Here is a 26,163-nt window from a genome sequence, read left to right as displayed (position 1 = left end):
TATTTTCACCTTTGTAACTTTATCATTATGTATGTTTGATTTTATATCATTGTTATAAATTAGTAATTTTGATTTATGAATAAATGCAGAAATACCTGCTTAAAAAACATGTGGGGGTGGGGTGGGGCCGAGGTATTTTACCATTTTACTTGGCATAAATTTAAACATACCGAAATACTTTGTATTTTTTTTATTATGCATCATCAGTTTATCTGTTTATATACCAATTTGAGCTATGAATTCGCAACAAAATAAAATGAATCGTACAAAATATAGTTTTTGCTTTATAACTCGTAAACTATTTATGGTCAGTACTTCCTTTTGTCGTGGTAAGGCAGTATATAACAGATTGATATTGTAAAAAGTTTATGAACTGGTTTGAAGTTGCATATGTTGGTTTCTTGTGGAATTGAAATTCTACATTATCTTATAATTGACTATTTCATGGAGAAATAAATGTTTATGAATTTGAAGTACTTGTATCGTGTTTTATTTGAAGTTCAATATTTTTAATTCTAAGAAGGACTTGAAAACAACCCTTACATGATTTGTTTTTATGTTGGGAATTACCATTCATATTTAAACCCGTAGAAAGACTTAAACTGCAGTAAATCCTGATGGTACTTAAAAATGAATCCAGAAAGACTTAAATTTCAAGTCCAAACGACTTAAAATTTAAAACTTCTACAGACTTAAAATTTTAAGTCTAAGGATAGTTTTGTTTTTAAATCCAAGGGTTTTGTCATTTTAACCAGTCTCTCTTGGACTTAAAATATAAGTCTTTTGGACTTAAAAATAAGTCTTTGGAATTAAGAGAGTACCTGCTCAAAAAAACATGTGGGGGTGGGGTGGAGGTATCTCCGATGTCATATTTAAATATCCTTACGCCTTTTCATTATCAATAATGGATCATGTTTATATAATACTACTGCCCTGCATTTACATGACCAGGGCATATCTTTTTATGCTATGTGTATCTTCTCTCTTTTATTGTGATTTTAATAAAGTGATATCAAATCATTGAAATGCATGTCCTGTACAGAACCTTTCATCTATTGGTTTTGTTGCATTTTTCATAACAAAGATCTCGATAAGAAAGTAGCCTACATAATTATCTAGAATTTGACATTAAGATAATGAACAAATTAGATCATCAAGTGCATCATATATAAACAATGTAAACGGTATTTTCTGTTACACAATGAATAAAATAGTTGTACGGGTCGTCACAAAAGCAAAGCTTGAAAGTGTGACAACCGTACATGGAAAATATCCAAAATAATTATCCACTGTCAAAACGTGCAAGTTTTTCCACTCACGTTTCAAGTTTCAATCTATTCAGACTTTCAAGAAAAATTTAGGCGCTCAAGAAATAATCAATAATACCAAACAAAATACAAACAAAAGATAGCATATTTCAAATCTCTAACACTTTGTATAATTCAATAATAAATACAGTATTAGGCCTAATAATATGCAAATTACATGGAATGATGAATTCAAACTGAGATTGCAATATATAGTGATATAAATTTGATCAAGATAACAAATTATTTGCCCTTTGCATAGAACAATAATGTGGATTTACATAGTTTGATATATTTCAATAGCAGCATTTCTTTATCAACCCTATAATATTCACATTCAAGTACATAATGAAAATCGTCGCCTAGCGCGGCATGTGGAGGCGAGGTTGGCTCATCCTAGCTATTCGCTGCTACCGTAATGAATTGTGCGTGTATAATACTAGTGCTGAATTGGCAATACAGGAATATATTTGTTATCAGCAAATTCACGTACAAAACTAACGTGCAAAAATTCTTCATTCATTTTTGTACACAAAATCGACTGCTTGATTTTTTTATTTTCGGGCATGTTGCTGTTCTGATGACTTAAATCTCACATTTTCGGCTAATAAAATATCAAGATGATGAAGAAGAAACGTAATATTCGGCAGAGGGGTAGGTCAAGTGACAGTGATGAGGAAAGAGCTGAACCAGTGAGCACAAAAGGAGATCAAATTCCGTTTTTGGAGACGGATTACCACACACAAATCAAACAACTTGAAAAAGAAAAGTCCAACAAAAAGAAGGAAAAGTCCGAGAAGAAAAAGCAAGGATCCAGTTTGCTGACATTTGCTTATGATGAAGATGACGGTGAAGGTAATAATGCCAATGGGGTGCTAAAAATTGGTAGTTGATATAAATAATATTAAGCATGTTATTGTTTAGACTTTAGACAGCTAGCAGCCGTCTTGTTTCGTCTTTCGAGGAGTTTTTTAACAATTTTTAAAATATTTTATTTCTCCTCGTACATGTACACAGACGGCTCGCTATCGTGCAGCCACCATTAGGGGACTTGTAATGCAAAATCCCCCCGTCGGGGCTCTTCAATTTTTGTCTTTAATGAATAAAAATTTTGAAAATGAAAGCGACCAAAATGCAAATTAATATTCCCTCTTGGCATTAATTGCCAAAAAACAGAGAAAATCAAGTTAAAGGAACAAAACTGACTTTAATACCTCGGCTGTCGCGTAAATCCACTTCCCCGTTTTATCCGATCTTAAGTACATAAACATATGGCCATTGAGTCCCCTGTAGAGATTGCGCTAGAACTTCGGTCTCTGTATTTGGTGAGTGAAGTCAACGGAGTTCAGCTGAACAACCAACATAACAGAGACCGAAGCTTTTGGTCTAGTTATTGTTAAGCCAGAGTTAACTCGATTCGTTAAAATTTGAAATGTTCGTTCGATCGATGTCGAGATCGAGCACACTTCCAATTCCCTGGACCTGGTTTATTCGATCTATAAACAAATGGCCATTCCCTGTACAGATCGAGTTAGAACTTTGGCCTCAGTAATTGGAAGGTGGAGCCAATGAAGTTCAGTGAAACAAGTAACAGAGACCGAAATTTTTTTGGTCTACGATTTTGCAAAATCTGTACCGGTACTGGCTCTCGATCTGGAGGTGAGCGACAGCCAAAGTAAGTCTTAAGTCAAGAATTCATCAAAAAATGAGAAAAATATGAAAAGACGGAGGAGACTTGCCCAATGTCTACGCCGCCATCTTGTTTCCTATTGTTCTTCGCCAACGTTACACTTACACAGACGCATCGGGTAACGGCGAAGAAATAAGTAAAAATTAGCAGATCCATGTCATGATTTTGCTGATGATAGACTTGTTCTTTACTATGATTCACATTTGTTGTTATTTTTCTTGACCTTTAACTTTAAGTGTAGTACCATCATAAAAAAATATTTAAGAGCAAAAAATTCTGCAAAGAAAATTGGGCAAGCAGTTTTATCCTATCTGGCAAGCAAGTGATGAAATTTTTTTTGTAGAGGCCTGATGTCCATGACGATGACCGAGAGACGACAGTGATGATCCTGGACAAGAAAATGAAGAAATCCATTGATTAAGTGGGATTTCAATAAATTTTGAGAAAACTCAATTTTTGTAAAAACATTTTAGTCCTTGATAACATGTGATGGCATGGGCACTCATTTAATGAACAAGGTTATGATATAACCTTGTTCTTAGTTACATCTCCATGTGTGACAAAATAAGGGCGGCAATGTTTGGTTTATTTCCTCTTTTTCTATGGGACAATTGCTTGATTTTCTTACACTGTCAGTTTTCATTAGAGCTATTCATCATATAACTTGGCTCTTATGTGAATTCAATTTTTTAAATTATTTTTTTCTTAATTAAAAATAGAGATTGAAAAATGAAAATTTCTTGCCATATCACTTTCCACCAATATAGGGCATACACAAAAATATGCCAAAAAATTAAAGTTTTTGAGTGCTCTGGTGAATACAAATATTATTCCCAAGTTACTAATGAAAAATAAATTGCAACTATATGGAAACTAGTAATTTTGGTCACAAAAGTGATATTTTAATGATTTTTTAAAGTGTGTGCTCAATACAGCATTGGCATACCATAGTCCTACCTGTAGATTCTCCACAGGCAGGATGGTAGCAGTGAACAAGTGGGCATTGGAAATGTGACTTTGTTATAATAATAATATAATAACCAGCCAGTTTGTGTCTGTCATTGATTTTTTACAGACGTGTATCAATCACACATTTTTTATGACTGGAACCAAAGATTAACGTCACCATCCAAACACTTGATCAGGGCTTGACCCTCTGGATCAATTCATAACTTCCCTATGTAGCTTGGAATGCCTGTGCATGCCGCAATGGCTAGTGTGAAGTTAAATCCAGAAGTAAAATCCAAGTAACACTAATATTTATACTTCTTTCAGGTGGCGAAGTTTTCAAAATCAAGAAATCGAGTCACAGTCGGAAACAGGCCAGGAAAGTAAGAGAAAGGCAGAAGCAATTGAGAGACGAAGGAGAGAGGGCTACAGGAAGTCCTGGTAAGACAAAGGTCTCACTATGTTGAACTAAAAATAAAAAGCATCCCAAATGCTCATTTGACAGAACGCTAACATTTACTTTGCAAATTGGTCATTAATAATATGCATTCTGTCTGAATGTTAGGCATTTATGTTAATGGATGACGATGTTCAGAATGCTTTACCCCATTTACATCTCAAGTTGTTGGGTTTCAATGTTTGTATTTTGGCTTTGCTTCATCAGAATGTTTTTATCTCACAGTTTCCTATTTTCCATAGAACTTTATTAATTCTTACTTTTATTCTTTGATATCCGATGGCACCAAATTGATTAGCAATTCGAAATTGAATGAGCTGGAAATTTTGGGGTGAATAAAGTGAAATCACTCAGATAATTTTGTCATGCTTGCATCTAATATAGAAAATGAATTTACTGGTTTCTGCTGTAACTAGTTAAAGTTCAGATTTTTGCATGCCAAAATATAAAAAGCGATTTAGAGTCAGACTTTCATTTCGAGAATTGATAATGAATGCCTTCTTTGATTATTATTTGCGAAAAATTTTTCCATTAATTTTCTGCAGATATAGGAGCTCAGAAAAATGGAGGAGGACTGGTGAGCAATGCAAGCATCAAACAAGAGAAGGATGACATCCCTAGACTCATCAAGACTGAGGTGAAGGAAGAGAAGAAGGAGGTAGTATTGAATGGGATGGATGCAGAAGCAGCAGCTTTAGCTCAAGAAGACCTGGAGGAGATGGGAAAGAAGACTCAGTTTACAGGTTTTATGCCAGGTTAGTTCTCTAAGAAGCACCGCCTTGTGAAATTACAGGGCTGCCAAGTCTCTTTTATTGTCAGGGAGATTCCCTGAAAGTTGACTGATTTTAGATTGTAAAACTACAAATTTTCAACATCTCCCTTGATTTCTTTCATTGGATTGTGTAATCAAGAAAGATCTCCCTACTTTCTCAGTAAATTCTCCCTGAAAAGTGAACAGTAGAGTTGCCAGCTCGGAAATTAGTATGCTACTTGCATCTGCCCTCTACATTTTATATATAAGTCAACCTGAGAAAGGTTGAATAATTGCCCAAGTGGAAGCAAATTTGCAAATCTGGGGCGAGTTACAGAAAGAGTCGCATAATTCGCAACTCTAAAATCAAGCGCAAGTCATTATATGCACATTTCATTGGTTGATATTCAAGTTGCATTTGATTTTTCAAGTTGTGTTTGATCGCAACTTTTTCTGCAACAGATCCCACTTCATACAAGATTTGTTATTTGCCTTTTCTTAGTTGAAATTATATCTGAAACATGACATATTCATTGATATCAGACCAACATAAAACACTCAATAAAAAGACACACTTTTGCTTCCAATAAAATAAGATTGCCTGTGTTCAATCTGCAAAATTAGTAAGAAATATGTTGGAGCTATTGGGATTTGAACCCAGTATCTAGTTTATGCTGACAGAAATTTACCACATGTCCAGTAATTGTCCATAGTGGCTGTCACCCAGAAATGCCTTTACTTTAATTAAACTTCCAAAGAAGGCTCTAACATAGGTTATATGAAGTTCACCAATTCTTCAATTCATTGCCTCCCAACAGGTGTCATACCAAATGCCAACTTGATCCACGCAGCCCGGAAACGGCGACAGATGGCTCGTGAGAGAGGGGACTTCATTCCTGTGGATGACACCCAACGCTTCCAGTCGGAGACATCCCGTCTGGTCCGGGATGATGATAATGACCAGAGTGGTAGTGATAGTGATGAAGGGAGGATGGGGTTCACTGTCAAACAGCAGACCAGCCGTCAAAGAGTACAGGAAGCGCTGAATGCAGGTTGGGGGAACTTAATTTCAATCTAATTTTCTTTCACAAGGAGTTAAGTGTGACTTTATTATAGAGTTATGCCTGAACACCAACATGTACTTGACATCTCCCTCCAGGGATAATAAAACCTCGATTCCACACAGTCCTTCAAATCATACCTCGAAAGGTGTCATTCTCCATGGTAAATTGCACATTGCAGGGAAGCGACATTACATCTCGATGATAGTGCTTCTAAGCGATGTCTGGATTACCCCTTTCTGAGATTTTGGTGCCATAGTAGCGTCTGAACTATGTTTAGCATTAGCATCTGACCCCTTCCAGTCTTCTAATTCCCCCATGGGTAAAACAATTGGGAATCTACAATGTCATTCACTGCATATTCCCACGTAAGGCAAAGATGTAGAATATGCAAAGATAACAGAAGTCAAATGAAGTTTCAAGTTGAAGTTTATTTCATAACTGAGCAACATTTCACGAAGAGGTAAGTGTGACTTTATTTATAGAGATATGCCTGAACACCAATGTGTATATGATATCCAACTCATAATATCATTGATGAGTATTTGGTAGTACGAGTCCACCAAGGTTGATCTGAACGATGTGGTCTTGCATTATATACAACAGGCAACTGAGAATTTAAGAGATTGATAGTCACACTTAAATCTTTTTGAAACACCTCCAAGGTTATAATAACATTTGCATTATATTTATACATTTTTTTTTACTATAGTTACATGTTGGTTTTTATGGTTACAGGAGGACTGAGCCCAGAGGTGAAGAGCGAGGAGCACGAAGGTCACAATGAGGAGCTGGAGAGATGGGAACAGGAGCAGATCAAAAAGGGTACCAGCGTACCTCAGGTGATGATACCACAGTACCAAATGTATGCCCAACTAATGGTAGGTGTCACCATGGCAACAACCATTCAGTGACCCAACACTTGATTCTTGGCGGAGTTCTTATGTTTATACTCCAAAGGGTGCTTAAGGCATTTTTTAAATAAAGTCAAACCTGCTTTAGGGACAACCTTTGTAGAAGGACCACTTGTTTATAAATATCACAAATTCGGTTTCCTTTGAATATTTTCCCTTAAACACGTAAAGGCCATCTCTTTTCTTGTCTCCTTGTCTAGGAATAATATAAAGGTTGAACTGTGCCTTCATTGTCGCATGTAGAATGTATAAATAATTAGTGAAAGAATTATTTTTAGAGGGATGGATGTTTGTGGAAATGGACCTCATCAAACAGATGTAGCAAGCAAATGTTTCATTCACATTGGGGCTATTATTTTCAGATACATGTATGCATGTATTAATGTAAACACATTATTATATTGATTTCAAACATATAGGAACTCCGGGATTGAACAATATGTTTATTCATAGAATGTCCAAGGAGTGATTTGTAAATTAGAAGCTGGATCTGGTTTTCACATCTGTATATCTCCTTGTAAACAAATTATTGCATCAGTATGAAATTAAGAATTTTGTTCTTGAACCATAATATATACTAATTAGTATGCATCCTTTAATAGGTAAGAGAGGTAAGTAGGGTGGAAATAAAAAGTGAGATTTTTACCAATTCTATAGAAATTATTTGCATTTCATTGTTCAAATGAAATTCTTTGAATATTTGACAGATTGCATACATATTTCAGGCAGAAGAGTTAACGTATCTAAGAATCAATTCAAGTTTGCAAGCTATTGACACTCTACATTTTCTGACGCTTTCAGGCCCAGCCGAGCGGTCCCAGCGCAGACACATCGACCCCCGACCCAACCAGCTACTACCCCCAGCAGCAGTATGCCTACTACCCTGCAGAGAGCACTGCGTACCCTGCAGTGGACCAGAGCCTGATGCTTGGATCGGCCTACTCCACCGGGGTGGAGTCGCCTCAAGAACAGCCCAAGGCAGGGGTCCCTGATGCGCTATCTTTGCCTACCAAGCTACCAGAGATTAACGTAGAGGGAGTGTTGAAACGGCTGAAGCAGAGGTAAGTTTGTGATGGGGGGGGATTATTGTTCTGTGAATACAGAAGGAAGATGATTGGGCATTGGTCAAAATGGCTGTGACTTATACCTTGGTAACATTTGTTCAACGGCGGCCGTACGGCGAGTCGAAAACAGTCGTTTTATTCATTTTTATTCAAACCACCTATATGTAGCTGTTACAAAAAAAGGGTTAAAATGGCTGTTTTCGACTCGCCGTACGGCCGCCGTAAAACAATTGTGACCAAGGTATTAAGCTCGTTTAGACAGAGGAAGATATGAAAAGAATCAAGGATTATTTGAGTTCCTATCATGGTTTTGATAAATAAACCAATGGTGATGACCACAAATGCTGAATCCTGTTTCATAATGAGAATAGCATATCCAACAAAGTCTTTGGTTGAAACGCCCATGAGAATGTGTATACATTATGTATGGGCAATGATAACAATGATAAAAATTTCCTGCTTTTATAATAGCACTAAATACATATGAATGACAATCTGATGACTCCGATTCTGACGGAATCAGATGATTTGGGTAATAGTATCTTGAAATCGCTTACATTTAGTTCCTCTGTCAATGTCATGCCTACTACATAAAAAGTAGACAATAATTCAAATCCTTTACCAACTCAATATCTATGTTTCACTGTTGTTCTATAGACTTGAATCCATCCAGGAGATCCACAATGCCCATTTACGTGAGCAGGACAATGTCTCCGAGAGGCTGCAGGATGCCGCCTTGAGCTCCACGAACCTTAGGGACACCCAGGGGGATGTATCCGGACAGTACAACTTCTTCCAAGAGATGAGGGGGTATGTCAGAGACCTTGTAGAATGTCTGGATGAAAAGGTGCGTCTTATGTAACAAGGGTGCCTTAACCTCCCCCTTTGTTACTTGAGATTATTCTTAATTGATTTTACTAATATATGTTTGCATTTTATTCTTTTTGTCAGTTAATGTTTGTATTTTTTTTGTGTGTCATTGTGTCTGTCATTGTTGTATGTGCCATGTACATGTCATTAATTGATTTGCTTATTGTATTTTAACAAATGAAATAGTGTTTTAGTTTGTGTATGTGTAGACTCCTAATCTATTGTTCTTTTAACCAGCATTAATCAGCAAATGTCTACTCTGTATTAAATCTATCCTTTTATTTGTTACCTTTACAAAAAAAATCACAATACATGTACCTATAGTTTGTTAATTCATATTGCTTGTTGCTTTTGTTTTAGTAAAATTGGCTGTGTCTCAACATCTTTATTTGTCTCAACTGAAATATCTCTGTAAATTTTATTTAGCCATTTCACATTTCTACTGCATTAATCATCCTTTTGGTCTTATGTTCTGTCTTGTAGAATCTTTTGACCCATATGCGTACTATTTGATCTGTCTTGTTATTGATATTTAGCCTTTATTGGTCAGTGTGGAAGGCTATTTGTTTCTTCTTAATATTTCTAAAATTAAGGGGAATGAAAGGGTTTTTGAGACTTATTTATTTTTTGCATCGACTTGTTTTGTCTTTTTTTAAAAAATAGTTTTGTTTACTTTGAAATCTTAATATGATATATGTATACATTATCAATCCAGTATCATCTAAAGTATTTGTGTGAGAAACACATGGCTGATTTCATGTAGTCCCTTGGTTTATATCCACTAGGTCCAATAGCAGATGGTCTAATTCTCAGATCATCTTACACCATCATGGCTTAACCAATGTGATCTACGATCAATTTCTTCTAATAACCATTTGGTCCAACGATCGCTTGGTCTGATACTTATTTGGCCTCGCTGTCATTCAATTTGATGCCAAGATGGTCTAGTTAATATTAGTTCGCAGGTTGATATAAGATGAAATGGGCAAAGCACAAAAGGCAATTAAAAAAAAATAATAAATGGTCTAAATGACAGTTAGACCAAATGGTGAGAAGAGGAACTGGTTGTAGATGAACTAGGATTAGACCATATGGAATGAGACCAAATTGAAAGGAGACAAAGTGAGTGTAGACTAAGGGGGCATTGCAAGAAACTTACGATCAATTACAAGTCTATTTTTGGTGCCTTAATCAATCATACCTCTTGTAATTAATTGTAAATTTGCGTTTGATTGCTGGTCTGCATCTTCCATTAAGAAGTGTAATCTGATTTACTACAGCTACAATTGATCTATCAATTGTAAAATCGCAACAGAATATTTGCAATTGATTGCAAATATTTTCTTGCAACACCCCATTAGAGGCAATGCACTGTCCTCTCCTTGTCCATTCTTTTACTATATTCTCTTTCTCTCAAATCCACCAGGTTCCTCTAATCAACGGTCTTGAGACGGCCATGTTGAATCTATTCAAGAACCGAGCCAATCAGCTGCTTCAGAGACGTCAGCTGGACATCAAGGACCAGTCAGCAGAGTTCACCGGGATGTCCCACAAGGCAGCGGCAGGGGCTAACATGAATCGCAGTGAGAAAAAAGCTGCAAGGGAAGACGAGGAGGCGAGGCAGAGAAGGAGCGCCGAGAGGGAAGCAAGGAGGTAAGAATATCAGAGTCTTCTTAGGTCACTACACAACTTTTGTCCACTAAATAGTACAAGATCTAGTGCTGAAAGTCTTGATCATCGCTACTGCATGATTCCAGTTGGAGGGAACAGAGCAAAATGCATTGCATTGTCTGATTCTCCCTGCAGTCGAAATTTATGCAATAGGAATTTGCATCATCCCATTTTTTATTCAGTCCATAGGCGATTAAGATATGACCAGGGCTCCATAACACAAAGATTAGCGATCAATTGCTAGATTGACTGACCAATCAAGATCCATGTTACTCGCACATTTAGTTCAAAGTATTGACCAGGAACCAATCAGAAGTGCTCTCACATTGTTGCTATTCATCGCTAAGCTTTGTGTTACGGGCCCAGGTATTCCATGCCTCACTTGAACCTTAGGTGAATGATACACTAAGTCTATAGTAAAGCATACACATCATGGGTTGAAGATGTCAAACATAGGGTGATCCTTTGACTGGAAAGAGCCATAAAGGGATTCGGTTGAATGTAATATCAGAGCTTGTTGTAGTTTAGAGGTTTATGAACTTCGAGGGAAAAGGGTTGTGAGCTGAAATCAAATGAATGTAAGAACAATACAATGAAATAACGAAATAACAAAATAAATAATAATGAAAATGAATAAGTTTTTGCACAAAATGATACCCCTGGGGGTCTTGTTTATATTTAAGGCTTTAAACATCATTATTGATCATACTTAACAGATTATCCATCTTTATATGTATTTTTAGAGCAAGAAGAAGAAGAGCTAGGAAGATGGAGAACCAATTCAAAGAACACAACGATGGTACCTCTAGTGATGATGAAGTCACTGACAGCATGCTGGCTAAATTCAAGACAGAAAAGGGTAAATTCATAAAGCATTTACAAGTTCATTTGAATATGAGAGACTTCTCTGATTCCAATACCTGGAGAGCATTTTTTCAGTGATTTTTGATGAAAACTGACATAAGCTATCAGAAATCCTTGTATCTGTTTGGCTCTGAGCAAATTAGATGATGAAAATGACTGACAGGCTTCATAAAATGCTCCCTACATCATTTATTAGTTGATAGAATTCCATGATTGTAAATCAAAATATGAGCTTTTATCAATAATAAAACTCTAATTCAACACTATATTCATTTGAAGTTAGATTTGTGATCAAACATTTTCAAACAATATTACTATGATGTAAAATATGCATTTGGAAATGGGAAAGGTAGATTGTTTAGAGGTAAATGAAGCAAATCCATATGAACAGTTTAATTCTTCCCACATCTCTCACTTTGCTTCACTAGCTATAATAGACCACATGGAGATACTAGACAGAAGAGATAGATGTCCCAATTATTTCTGTAGTATAGAAGTTGAAATTCCCTTCAAATGCAAGGGAGTGTACCAAAGAATTACAACTATGTTAACTGCCATTTTAATAACTACCACAGAAACCTTGATTGCGATTAGCTGCTGAGCTCTGTTAGCATGGTAGTTACCATAGTTGTAGATTTATTCACAGATATTAATTTTTCAATGCCTCTCATCCCAGAACGCATCGTAACGGAGCAGAGCAGAGTCTTTGAGGATGTGGAGGATGAATTCTGTTCGTTACCAGCGATCATCAAGCGATTTCAACGCTGGAAGTTTTCCCAGGGTGATTCCTACTCTGATGCCTACATTGGTCTGTGTTTACCCAAGCTATGTGAGCCCTTCGTCCGTCTTGAACTTCTGTGCTGGAACCCTCTTGAGGTATGGTTGAAATAAAAAAACATTGTTTTATCCCTTCATTCATTGAAGTTTCTTGGCAGAGGCATTGTGTGGTACTGCGTTAACTAAACTTGGATTTAAATCCAGACTAATCAAGAATTTAAGCCCACAATATTATGGAATGCTATGTTTCATCTCCGTTAGTTGTTAAACATTCATGAAAAAGATAGTGTACCAAAGAATTCATTGAATTTTATTGTATGCTGCTATTATCTTTTCTTTTCCATTTCATAAAGGAATATCAATTTCTTTGACACACTTTTCACAAGAGGATTATGATAGTTTGGATTTGTTAAGTGAACAAGTGGCACTCTTTTAAAGAAATACCACCATCTATGTTTTTGTCTGTCAGTCTATATGTCTGTCCATCTGTCCTCTCCTGTGATAACTAATGAATCAGGAGGACATTCCAGTCCATCATGTGGTTAATTTTGATGCAGACTGTTGTAATATTTAGAATAAAGTAAAAATGAAAGATAGAAATGGAAGTTGAGATGGTAGTCTTTTACAATATAATAATTGGTTGCATCCTTCATATGGCCTGAAGCAGGGTGAAGAGATGTGAAGGCATGATTGTTTAAATGAGCTCATGTGGTAAATGGGGAATTCAATGAAATTATCAACCGCATTGCACCTCTATTCTCTATTATATCCATTCTTACTTGATGAATTTGTCAATCCATGATAATTTGAGTGCATTACATCCTTTCATATCAACTAGAAAACAGATTCCACTTATACGGGATCAAACATTAATACCTTATGGAATTGCCCATATGCACATGTATTTATCAATGTGGCCTAAATTTCATTCATGATTTGTCTTTGCAGGCCAACTGTAAGGACATAGAGTCTTACCCATGGTATGACACATTAATGTTCTATGGCTTCAGGAATGAAGACGACTACGACAGAGAGGACGATGATATCAAGCTCATCCCTCGTATCATCGAGAAGGTTGTATTACCAAAACTCTCAGGTAGGCTACCAAGGATTTTCTAAGGGAGAATGTGATGAAATTTACAGTTAATTCATTAGGAACAGGTGTATTGTACTTGCGATCTCTGTTGTAACAATGTTATTCTACCTAATGAACTTGGTATGTTTTAAAGAAAAAAAAATCATTTATTCAATTTTGTAGTGATATTTCACTCATAAATCATACCAGGATATGTGCAGTGCACCTGAAATAATGCTTATTTGAAAGTGATAATTTAAAAAAAATCTTTGTAATTGGGAACTTTTAATTTCTTGAGAGGATAAATTGAAGTTATCAGAGTTATTATAATTGTCACATATGACATGAAATAATCTTTAGAAAGGTCTAAAATAATTGTGAGATTTTTCTAACCAGTGTATATAAATAAGGAATAATATCACTTTGAGTGGCACTTAAAGGGATTTCACTATTGTTCAGAGATGCCAACCCTCCCGATTTCATCGGGAGGCTCCCGAAAATTCATCCCAACTCCCGCCCTTACGATTACCATCCTTATCCTCCCGAAATTACGATTTTTTTTGCATTGATCAAATTGGATTGGAAGGACATGTATCGTCTGCTAACTTTAGCATGTAGTAACTCCATTACGTTCGCTGCTACTAAATTCTGTGTGAAAGGTAGATAAATAAGGAGCAGCGAAAAGCTGGTGCATGTGATATGCCCAACGGGAATCCACTGTGCACCAGGCCGGTAGGCCCGGCTAGCTTTGCGATGCGTGTGCGCTCGCGGCCACTGGATTTGTCGAGTCGTGCGGTGGAATATCGGTGTGTGATTTCGGCGTATTGATGGGTTGATATTGACACAAAATGGCGGAAAATCGACAAAAGAAGATCAAGAAATGGTCTCAGAAGTATAAGACTGAATACAGTCTCCAGTACCTGTGTGTTCGGAAGTCCGAAAGAGGAATTTACCATGCATTTTGCGCAATTTGCAGCGTGGACATTTCAGTTGAGCACGGAGGTCGTGATGATATTCGGAAGCACTTAACGTTCGGGAGCAAACGGCATAGGCCTAGGCCTACGGACATTGCGAAGACAAGATCTTCGAGCTCCACTAGTACCCTGTTGTCTTTATTTCACCAAGCAAGGGACCAGCGCTGAGCTTTTCTTTACTGGATTTATAGTGGAACATAACCTGCCTATAGCCGATAGTGATAATTCCTCCTTATTATTGTTGAACAGGTACTTCTTTTGTCCCCTCATTTTTTTTTACATGTAAAAATGCATAGGCCTAATTGATATTTTTATGTTAAAAAAGTGGGAACAATGTTTTTTTGAAAACATGTGAAATGCCCCAAAATAAGGGTCAGATTGCACCAGAGAGCATCTAGAAACCCAGAGCTTCCAGGGCCCTAAGGCGGGCCCTGGACCCCGGCCGCAAGGGTCGAGCGCTCCGCGCTCGAGATGTGCGCTACGTGCACATAATTTGGTGGCGGTTGCAAATCCTCCCTAATTCTGATTTCCAAAAGTTGGCATCTCTGATTGTTTATTTTTGTTTCTTCTGACACAGATCTTTTAGAAAATGTCTGGGATCCTACGTCAACGTTACAAACCCATCGTTTAATAGACACCATACATCAGCTAGCTCAGGATTACCCTACGGTCTCCGCAGATAACAAGAACACACAGGTGGGTTGAAGACTTCACAGCAAACTCTTTATCTAACAATAATAATAATATAGTTTTACCAAGGGTAGCTACTTCTGGGAGCCGTTGCAGAAAGAGTTGCATTTAAACGGAAGTCAAAAAATCAATCGCAAGTCCCAAATGCGCGATTTTGATTGGTTGAAAATCAAGTTGCGCATGATTTTTAGAGTTGCGATTGATTGCAACTCTTTCTGCAACGGGCCCCAGTTCCGAAAAATGTTCTCCCAGCGGGCCCAGCTTAACATGACAATGATATTATTACCCCAGCTTTTATTTAGCTGGGCTGCCTAGGCACTTAAGCATTCAAGGAATTTTTCTTCCTACCAGGTACTCATTTACTACACCTGGATGGAGAGTGGCAAATGTAGATAAATGCCTTGCCAGTGGACGCAAGTGCTGTGGAGGGATTCGAACCCCGGACCTCAAGGTTCATGGTCCGGAGACTCATCCACTTATTCACAGCAACTCTTCATCAATTTGTATTTGGGAAATCACAAAAATTCAGACTTAAGGATTCTAGGAATTTTTTGTTTTCAGTACATCACAGGGTATGATTGTTACCAGTCAATAAGATAATTTTGAAAAGATGTAAACTGGTCTCTAACCACAATGACACATCACATGATGTTTGTGCAATCTTTTCCCTTCTGTTTACAATTTTTCACAGCTCCTTCTCAAATCAGTCGTAATGAGAATAAGAAGAACCCTAGACGATGATGTCTACATGCCTCTCTTCCCTGCTGAGTGAGTATTTTCTACCCTAATTCTAACAATCACAAAGATGATACATTCATATATGTACACTGTCCCAGAAAAGATGAAACCTGTTTTCATTGATACTCAACTCTAGTCATAGCAATCATAATATTAATTTCATGTATGGATATGTATAATTTAGATGCATATGTTCCATGTGATCTGTAACAGAAAAGAAACAATTGATTAGTCAATTAAGTGTATATGTAAAGCCATGGTCACAAGCCGCAGTACGTTTTTTTTTGGGGGGGAGCCTACGGTCGCTACGTTTTTCTGAAAACGTAGGGATAAGTGGCGAACACGGAGCAAGTGCTTCAATGCGCATCACTTGTACGACTATGCAGGGTGTAAGTACATAGCGCGTGAGCAGCCTGTGCGTCACGCCTGGCAGTGAGCGATTGCATGCAATGTACGTCTTGCACATGTTAAGTGAGTTGTACCTGCTTACAACGGACGATCTCCGTGCGTTCGGCACATTATGGTACAGAGACCGTACTTACACGTGCTGCCAAGTGTGCCTTGGTACAGGAATATCTAAAAAGTCTCACGGAGTCGGTGCTTGTGCATGCTTTGGCAGTACCGAGGGCATGCATGCATGCGTGCACATGGGGCAAATCCATAACTTGAACCTAGCCTGCATGCAATGAAAGTTCCCCCTGCATTAAAAGTTCTGCTTCTTGTCTGCGCACTCCAAAATCCATACCGAGTCTGTACTCACTACGTATGTGACGTAGGAATTTCCAGACTTTTGCCCATGTTTTTGCACATAGACTGCAGGCACGTGCAAGTACGACGGATGTGACCACAGTTTAACCCTAAAAAGACTGGGGGGGCTGATTCAGCCCCCCCCTCGACATTTTTCGCGATAAATCCGCCGTGCAAATTTTTTTGACCGCGTCGCTCACTGACTTTTTACTTTCAAGTCTCGCGCAACTTTTGAGACCAAAATTGTGACCCCCGGGTACGCGGTTCGGAAATTACGCAACATTTCGTAAGTGCATGCACACTCAAAATTACTCAAAAACGTGAATTTGTGTACAAATCCAATGCAAATAGTATTTTGAACCAAAATTCATAAATGTATCATTATTTTTCCTTTTACTGCTTAAAATCAATTAATTTTATCTTTTTTATGGTCCAAATAAAGTCCCCGACAATTTCCATTGAAAAAACAATAAAAAACAAAAAGTCGAAAAACAAAGAAATACATAAGAAATTTAGAAAACAATAGAATACATAAGAAATTAAATGTGATGTTGAAATTTTTTTTCAATAAATTTGATCAGATGCCTATCTAGAGTATGTGAAACAAAAATTAGCATTTCAGGGGCATTATTTTATTAATTACAGCAAACTTATGATTTTACGCATAAATTAGCATAATTAATGAAACATGAGATTTTTGCAGAATTTGATGTTATAGTTTTGTAGATAATGCCATGGGTAACGCGTGTGCCAATTTTCGTCGCGATCGCGCGATCGACGGCCGAGATCATAAGGGGGGGCTGAATCAGCCCCCCCCCCAGTCTTCTTAGGCTTCGAAATAGCCCAGTCTATTTAGGGTTAAAGAGAAATTCCAGTAGTTGCAGTTAACACTGATTTCATGAGAAAGTCTGTAAAACAAGGCTTAATTGCCAGTATATCATCGAGGATCTAGATCTGGTACAGTTACATTAACTGGACTTTGTGAAATCTTGAAATCTACGCTGAAAAATGTTCACACCGAAAATCCCCAACACAGATAAGCGCACGTGGGACAATGTATAATTATTGCTTAGGGCGTCGGGCCCGACGCCCTACCCGAATCCCGTGCTTATTTGCTGATTTCTCAGCAATTACACAATTTCTTCCAGAATCCTTTGGCACATGCGTTTTATTTATACAAACAGACACTTTAGTGGTCATTTCATTGGATTCTGTACGAACTCATTTTGATATCGTTACCAAAACTAGCATTTACCTTTAAGTCTATGGCTACAATCAGTTGCAAATATAAAGCATATCTCTTAATGTTTACTCTTGCAGTGTTAATTGTATTTCTCTCTTTTGACTTTCTTCGACCTATCACAGTATGTTAGAAAACAAAGCTTCCGGTGCTAATTCCTTTATGCAGAGACAGTTCTGGTCATGTTTGAAGGTAAGAAACTCGGCCCATCTAGGTAGTCATTTGAAATTGTTTTGAAATATAAGGTGTTGAAATATTTAATTCAGCGGGATTGTTCTTTGGGAATGCAATTATGATACAAGTTGATATAGTTGATGTAAGTAGTTGTGTGAGGAAGACCTTTGTACTGTCAGTATGTCAATGAATAATTATGACTATGGCATAGTAATGATCATGATATTCCACTTTCATATGTCCCTTAATACTTCAGGGGCCGTTTCATAAAGGACTTACAACTGTTGTAACTTTGCCATAATGGCAACTACCATGGTAACAAGGCTCAGCAGCCAATCAAATTCAAGGTTAACATGATAGTTGCCATAATGGCAAAGTTACAATAGCTGTAAGTCCTTTATAAAACGGGACCCTGAAAAAAGTCTCAGTAGCGCTTTACATATATATTATTACCCCTGTCATCGGATCCTGGCTTATCCACGTACAGTGTGTGCACTTTTTCTTTAGCAAGAGTTTCCAAACTGCATTGTTAGGCACACATGAATTTCGCCATGATACCTGGTATCCACCTAACACCTGGGTGGAGAATGGAAAGTGTGGATTAATGCCTTGCTAAAGGAAGCTACATGGCATATATATATATATACACGGTATACAGTGTTATTTAGTAATTGACATTCCACAACGCAAAGTCTGTATAGTGAATAATAATGATTGATTAACAAATATGCACATTGTTTCTGTTTGTTTATAGTTGCTAGGTAACCTGTTGTCATGGCATGGTCTTGTCGCCAAGGAGCAGCTGTTAGAGCTCGCTATAGATGGTCTTCTGAATAGATACCTCCTTCTCTCACTCAATAACTCTGATATAGACGAAACAAGCATCGCCAAATGTGATAGGGTAAGTATATAATACTTATAAAGCTAAAGAGGAGTTGTTCTACTCTGAAGGGACTTTTCAACTTGCACATTCACCATGGGACTGATATATATATAGTCGCACACCACGAACGGTCCTCTCTGCGCAGATACAGTGCGCTATCACGCCTCGCGATTTCACCACGAACAGTCCTATCTGTTACGATACCCTCTGTGGCGTAAACAATTCACTTCAAGAAAATGTAAAGATACGGGATGTAACTTTGGAACCTGAACTATCGAACAGAGATACCGGTAAATAATTTGCTCTCCTTGTAGGTGCACTTATTGCTGGTTTTAAAAAACCTTTTTTTAAATGCGGTCTCTGCAAAACTAACTTTGCATCAAAGTGCGCAGAGAGGACGGTTCGTGGTGCGTGCGACGATATATTTACATCATAATAGCCTTCTTTTTGTTCATGGCATACAAAGTCAGTGGAGCGATGCAAGGCGATGCAATGAGCATGCTCATTAACATTTCAGCTGTCCATTACGACATCATGAATTTCCATATAACTTGTATTCTTAAGTAAATGGACAGGAAAAAAAAACATTTTGAATTTGAATAAACTATACTGCATTATTTAATTTCTGCAAATATGTGAGCTTGATATCATAGGTCACTTTGCTTTTCCCAGATTGTGTCAAGCCTCCCAGTACCATGGTTTGAGGAGCTTGAAGGAGATAGCACTCTAAGGCAACTAGAACCACTGTGTAAATATCTCAAGTATGCTGCTGGACACATACAAAGCCAGGCAAAGGCAGATAATGCTGATAAAAAGAATAGCAGGTAACTAAGAGGGTTTCACTTGTGACTTAATCTTCATTTATTTTATTTGTTGCCTATGTCTGATTCGGTGTTTGATTTGGTTTCCACATTTTTATTTACAATGTACAATCATTTATTTGTAACAATGATAATAATATTTGGGTGTATGTAGCACTCAAATTGCTGCTGGTTTATTGACAAGAAACGATTAAATCACTATAATAGAAAACAGAAAATGTGGGAAATTTACAAATCCCTATTTCTTTTAGGTATAGTTGGAATATTTGGATTTCTGTAGCAATCGAATTGCTGCTGGTTTATTGACAAGAAAAGATAAAATCACTATTACAGAAAACAGAAAATGTGGGAAATTTACAAATCCCTATTTCTTTTAGGTATAGTTTTGTAGTTTCTGCGTAGTTCTAAGCTCCCTTGGCTGCTGTTGGATGATGATCAATATCTTATCTCATTGGGGTTTTTTCTCCAGATTCTTGGTGAAGTTAATCATCAAGCAGCTTGTCAACATGAGAGCCATGGATCACGCTCTGAAACTCACCGATGACATCAGTCTGAAAGATATCAAACAGATAGTGACCAGCTGACCATCTCGTGGACAATCCGCTGAGACACACATAGACTTGAAACATGCCATAGAAGGTTTCTCTGGCATGAAGATATCAAATTGATGATGGCTACTTGATCAGTAGATACCGTGCAGATGTTATGTAGATCATCAAACAGGTCAAGAAGCTTAAGAACCATCAGGGACTGTTCTGAAGCAGAATCAGATGCCGCTGAGATGTGAAATACTAAACAAATTGTATGAAGATCCGCAACTAGTCATAAAGATATGCCTGACATCATGACAGACATGACCACCTTCTAAGTTGCTAGCAGGCTGTATAGCTTCAACAAGAGAAACCATGATGCCAAATTTTCATTCTTCAGCCAGTTTTGATCGGCTGAATGCTGCAGAACCTCAAATAATTCAGAACATCGACCATCCTATGTGTAGTGTGACTATTCTTAGGCATTATTAACAGTATTCCATAGATTCGTTATACTCTTTATCGTCATCTTTGTCAATTTGGGTCAAATAGATAAGCTTACACAAGAAGGGTATTGGACAAACTGGAGGTAGACAAAAAGAGACTTGTCCTCTTGGGCATTAGATCAAGGGGAATTAATCATACTACAAATGCTGGGTTCTGTTTCAAGAAAACTTATGATTATTATAACTTTGCCCAGCCTCAAGGAAGTTCTTGATCTGCAAGTGCTACTAACTTGTACAAGAGAAGATAGCATCTTGGACAACTTGAATTAGCTTTGTTTCTTTGGTAATGACCATAATTTTAATTTATCTGTAACATGAGTAGCGCAGCAATTAAATAAACTACAGTATCTCATTAAGGTTATTGATTTTGTACACATTATTTTTGTCATTTTATTATTATTTTTTTTGTGGGGGGGGGGGTTTAAACAAATAAGAAATTGCTCCTTATTAAATGTCTAATCAGTAAAATAACTGATCTATGCAATCAGCTCGCAGAAACTATTTTATTTTATCAATGATTTAATTTGTAAATGTAATTTATTTCAACAATCCAATCAGTATTATTTATTGAAATATTCTCCAGTAATCGTCATTTTGATGAAGTAAGTCTCAAAGTTATTTCATACCCATATTTTTCTGTTTTCATTGTATACTTTTGTAATCTTTGAAGGATTCCATGGAGGCTAAGACTAACGGTGAAACCATCTACATGTAATTTTCTGTACATTTCAGGATTAGAGTGAAGTGGCAGTTTACAATTAGATACCCATAGGAAGGATTCAACCAGTCAGGTTGGCCGTTTTTCAACTTGGGTCCTGTTTCATAAAGACTTGTAATAATGACAAATGTACAATTTCTATAACAAGTTTACTATCAGCCAATCAGATTGAAGGATTTCAGTAGCTTTTAACTGTTACTATAAATTTTCATTATATCAAGTTTTATGAAACGGCCCCCAGGTCCCTGTGTTTTAAATATTTTAAGTAAGTTATTTTACAATTTTGCTCTCGTCCAGTTCGATAGCACATTCTCATAAGCTTGTAAGTTTCTATTTGCAACCAGTTTTATGAAACATGGTCCTATGGGCCGTTTCATAAAGATGATCATAATTTACACGGGAGTGTACACTTGTATGTTTACCATGGGCTTTTCCCATTTTCTCATGATGAAGAAAACTTTCAGTTATTCCCAGTTACGAATGAATTGAGCATTGGACCTCCACTGTAAAAGATATTTGTTACGATTTGCTTTCAATAGTTAAGCCACAACGATGGTTGGCAATGCAACCAAGATGTGTGATGTCACACTTGTGTACAGCTCCCCTATTACTCTTGTACTTAAATTGTCACTTTCATCAAGTCTATCCGTGGGGGATAGATGTTCTATTCATGGAGGACATGTACGTAGAGGTGCAAACTCCATTTCATGAGTTGTTTGTCCCTCCCAGTCACAGGAGTGCACAAACAATGTTGAATGTAAACATTGTTTTCATAATTCACCAGGGATATCAATTTATATTGATATTAAAGTTGTGAGATTGTCCTATCAGTTGAATGAGCAAAAACATATATTTTGGGATATACTTTCAGTGTACAAAGGGGACAGTTGTTCTGTTTGTGACATCACAAATCATGTTCGCATTTCTAACTGGGAGATCTCCATGGCAATAGTGACATGACATTCTTGACATTCAAAGGCTCACTTTCATTGATTTCATTCTTGGATTTGTCTGTTTCACACAAGCTTACTTGTTCCAAGGTTTGTTTTCTTTGAATGTCATCAAAAGCATTTAACACAAAACTGATTTTACTATGAGGTTGTCATTCAGTTCATGATCTATATTTCATATAAATCCCTTGGGGTTGATGTTAGTGAATTAAAATATAAAGTTATATGAGACGTGGCATTGATTGGCAGACATTTGTAGTAATCACCAAACTTTCAACTAAAAACTGAAGTGTGACCACCCAATTTGATGCTATCATGTATTCAGCCATTATGTCTTATGATTTGCAATTTGCCTGTATTGAAAAAGCCTGAAGTGAGAAACAACATCAAAACTTGTAGTACATGACAGCAGCCCCTCCACGGCATTGAATTTTATCTGGTAACTAAAACTTAAACAGCTTATTGCAGCAACTCCTACTTATGTGTTGAACTATTTCATTTCACTCAGATTATAATTTGCACAATGGTTGCTGTACAAGACAATATATAGGCTACACAACAAAAAAAGTAAGTCCCCCCCCTTGAACAAACATCAATAATTTCCGAACCAATGCGAGTTTTTTATATATTTTTACATGAGCGTGTATGTAGTTTCATAAGCTACCTTCTGAGTAAATATTATTTACGTATTTTACGTCATGCTCTAGTGAGCACCGTCAGAAGGCAAAAATGTCACTTTTCAAAAGTCACAAGCTAAATATCATGACTTTAATTCCATTTTATTGGAATTGATTCCACATTCCCATCATGAAAAATAGAAGGCTTGTAAAAGGTACTTTCTAAGACCATACGACTTTTTTGGCTAAATTTCACGGTTGAATAAACACAAGTCCAGATTTGCTATAATTGGATTTTTTACACATTTTTATCAATAAAAATGATAGAATATGGTGACAGTTATTTTTTAGAAGAGTATTTTCAACAATATTCAACGTTTCACGGTTCAATGAACATTTATTGAAAACAAAAAATACGATTTTCAAATATCATAGGCAAGTATTGTTTCTTTTTGGTAACTGAAACTGATCTTTTATCAGCTTTTTGTTTATGTTCATGACCAATTAACATGCTTCAATGATTCAAATGCGTTTAATTAAACATTCACGCTTGGATGAACATGTGGAATGTGATTAGTTCTTTTTTACGTTATTGGAAAAAATGCAATTTGTAACAATGGATATCTGTCACAAACCTCCTTGCATGGTTCATTGGATTTGATTTTTATGAGAATACCGAAGTTTAATGCATCAGTGAGCACACAATATTAGAAAATTATGCAAATGAGAAGAAAGTTCAAGGCCTTGGCCCCACTCTGTGCCGTATCGAATTGTTATTTTGGTGTGCGCGCCTTTTGGATAGTATTACTCTGAAGCCATGTGCGAAGTTTCATGAAATAACTGTTGGTAGAAGTAACAAAAACCGTCCATGAAAAAAATCCTCATTTCATATTTGTTAAAATTTGACTTCCTCTCCCATAGGCTTGTGTAAATTATGGGTGCATATGTTTAAGAATAAGTAACCCCTTATTCAATATGGTGGAACTTTTTTTCGAGGCTGTCTTTAGCAATGTCAGTTTGGCAGTAATGTTTATCAACCTATGGGCAGAATTCTGTGCAAAAATGAAATCGATTTGTTTATTTATGGATGAGTGAGCACGCATCAAAGTGGGAAAATGGGTATTTTCAATGTCACAGACTCATTTTAAATGGTAATAAAGTGAATATTAGGGGCAAATTCGGTTTCAAATGTGACTTTAATTGCTTTTGTTTTTATCATCCATCATTTCTATCACCACACACTTTCCGAACTTTAAACATTTTCATGGTTGAGCGAGCACATTCGAAAACTTAGGAATGAATACTCTTTATACTGCATAAATGTATTTTTAAAACAATTTCTCATGATCAGTTGAATATATGGACGAATCAGCGGTGGATCCAGAATTTTAAAATGGGGGAGGGGCCTATAATCGGAGGAGGCACCAACATTTCCAAATTTTAACATAATCTAACAAGTTGTAGAGGATACTACCATAAACCCCTATGATGATACGTCACAATACAGGGGCTGCGAAACAGTTTTCAAATTGGTGGCGGACTGAGTGAAAAGTGGGGGGGGGGCTGACCATGCAAATAATCACAATCGTATGGTAATTTTTACATTTTTGTACATGTTTTTGGAAAAAAAAGGGGGGGCCCCCAGCCCCCCACCCTCGCTTCCGTGGCCCCTGCAATATTGTTCTCACTCAACCATGAACATACGATATCAAAATTGTGTGTGGAGTGGCTAAATGATGGATAGTAAAACAGCATTAACACCATAAAATTCACCTAAAAACAACTTTTGCCAAACTTTGTATTTGTACAATCTGAAAAACAATTCTTGTGACTTTCAAAAATGGTCATTTTTAATTCAATCTTTAATTACTTATGCATGACTCAACCAATCAATCTCATTTTTTCCCCAGCAGTTGCTTAATAAGTGTAGAAAACCACCTACCAAATATCATATCTCAACATGATTCCATTCAAAAGTTACAGCAATTTGATTTAGGGGGGACTTACTTTTTTTGTTGTGTATATTTCTTTTCCTCTGTCAGCAATTTGCATTTTGACAATTTATTACAGGTGAATGAAATCATTTTTAGTGTTTCTTTGGATTTCACATAGATTTATATTGGACTTAATGTGAAAATTATATTTTCATAATTCCTTGCGTTGAATGGTCGCCATGCTGTGTGTATTCTGAGTATCAAAATATTAGGTACCCATGAAAAGTCTTGATAAAAAGTCCTAATGGGCGACTCCATACGTGTCTTATGGGACATTTTGTCAATTTCTAGTCTCTTAGCTGATTGCTTGAGCTATGAAAAATGGTTGGTCAATAATAAAGTTATTGTGGGTAGTCATGTGAAAACTGATTACCAACAAAAAATATTTGATTATGGCTGAATCACGGGCGAAAATGTTGTGCGTCGTACGGGGCTCAGAAATGTCCTGTACGCAACATTTTCACCTCTAATTCACCCATGGACAGCATATTTTTGTTGGTTGTCAAGTCTACCCAGTAGTACTCTATTATTACCACAAAACAAATTGAAGTTCTTTGTTTGTTTGGACAATAGGTTAAAAAATGTTGCGAAAATAGCTGATTTTTTTAGCATGGAATGGCCCTAACGATGGAACACACAGTGAGTATACTGATTTCGTGTGTAGTCTATCACAGACTTTACATTGGTACAGAGTATGCATCCACTTGGTCTAATTCTCATGCCCAAACTAATTGGTCTACTATCAATTTCGTCCAATTACTCTTTGGTTCAACCTTCACTTGGTCTCATTGTCATTTGTTTTCATGCTCAGATGGTCTAATTTCCATTCCATCTACTTATTTTTGTGCTTTGTAAAATGAAAATAAAATAGTTCATCTAGTCATATAGACTTGAATGGTCTAAATCCAGTGGATATTAGACCAAATGGGGAGAGCATAACTGGAAATTTGACAGAATGGTAAATGGAAATTGGCAAACTTGCAAATTAGACCAAGTGGGAGTAGACCAAGTGGCAATTACCAAAATTATAGACAGAATGAAATCCAGGACATACGCAAATAGTTTGTAATAAAATGGTGAGATCAGTGTTTATTAAATGTCCATACATAGCACGTAACTGTTAACATGAATA

At 36.8% G+C, this 26,163-nt stretch overlaps 1 protein-coding gene across 2 annotated transcripts; it reads left to right on the top strand.

Annotated features, from left to right (window-relative positions):
- The first annotated feature begins 1,795 nt into the window (after nt 1-1,795).
- Nucleotides 1,796-20,661, top strand: LOC121413576 (PAX3- and PAX7-binding protein 1-like). 2 transcript variants are annotated; one of them, XM_041606442.1, is made up of 17 exons: nt 1,796-2,162; nt 4,273-4,386; nt 4,948-5,157; nt 5,972-6,205; nt 6,953-7,095; nt 7,930-8,189; nt 8,850-9,039; nt 10,489-10,715; nt 11,477-11,592; nt 12,274-12,473; nt 13,323-13,470; nt 15,001-15,119; nt 15,805-15,881; nt 17,964-18,030; nt 18,767-18,913; nt 19,568-19,719; nt 20,186-20,661. In XM_041606442.1, the coding sequence occupies exons 1-17, from the start codon at nt 1,928-1,930 to the stop codon at nt 20,298-20,300; spliced, it is 2,754 nt and encodes a 917-aa protein (XP_041462376.1). In that variant the 5' UTR covers nt 1,796-1,927; the 3' UTR covers nt 20,301-20,661. The 2 variants fall into 2 exon arrangements, with proteins under 2 accessions (XP_041462376.1, XP_041462377.1); XM_041606443.1 differs by having other exon boundaries at nt 6,953-7,056; nt 20,186-20,660.
- Nucleotides 20,662-26,163: the final 5,502 nt, after the last annotated feature.

This window comes from Lytechinus variegatus, chromosome 4 (assembly GCF_018143015.1).
Source record: "Lytechinus variegatus isolate NC3 chromosome 4, Lvar_3.0, whole genome shotgun sequence".
Lineage (NCBI taxonomy): Eukaryota > Metazoa > Echinodermata > Echinoidea > Temnopleuroida > Toxopneustidae > Lytechinus > Lytechinus variegatus.
This window is presented reverse-complemented; position numbering and strand designations above follow the sequence as displayed.

Excerpts from the sequence above, each read along its gene's own strand:
- LOC121413576 (XM_041606442.1), top strand. The coding sequence starts at position 1,928 with ATGATGAAGAAGAAACGTAATATTCGGCAGAGGGGTAGGTCAAGTGAC. Across the intron at positions 2,163-4,272 it reads TGATGAAGATGACGGTGAAG|GTGGCGAAGTTTTCAAAATC; the intron begins GTAATAATGCCA and ends TACTTCTTTCAG. Across the intron at positions 8,190-8,849 it reads TTGAAACGGCTGAAGCAGAG|ACTTGAATCCATCCAGGAGA; the intron begins GTAAGTTTGTGA and ends GTTGTTCTATAG.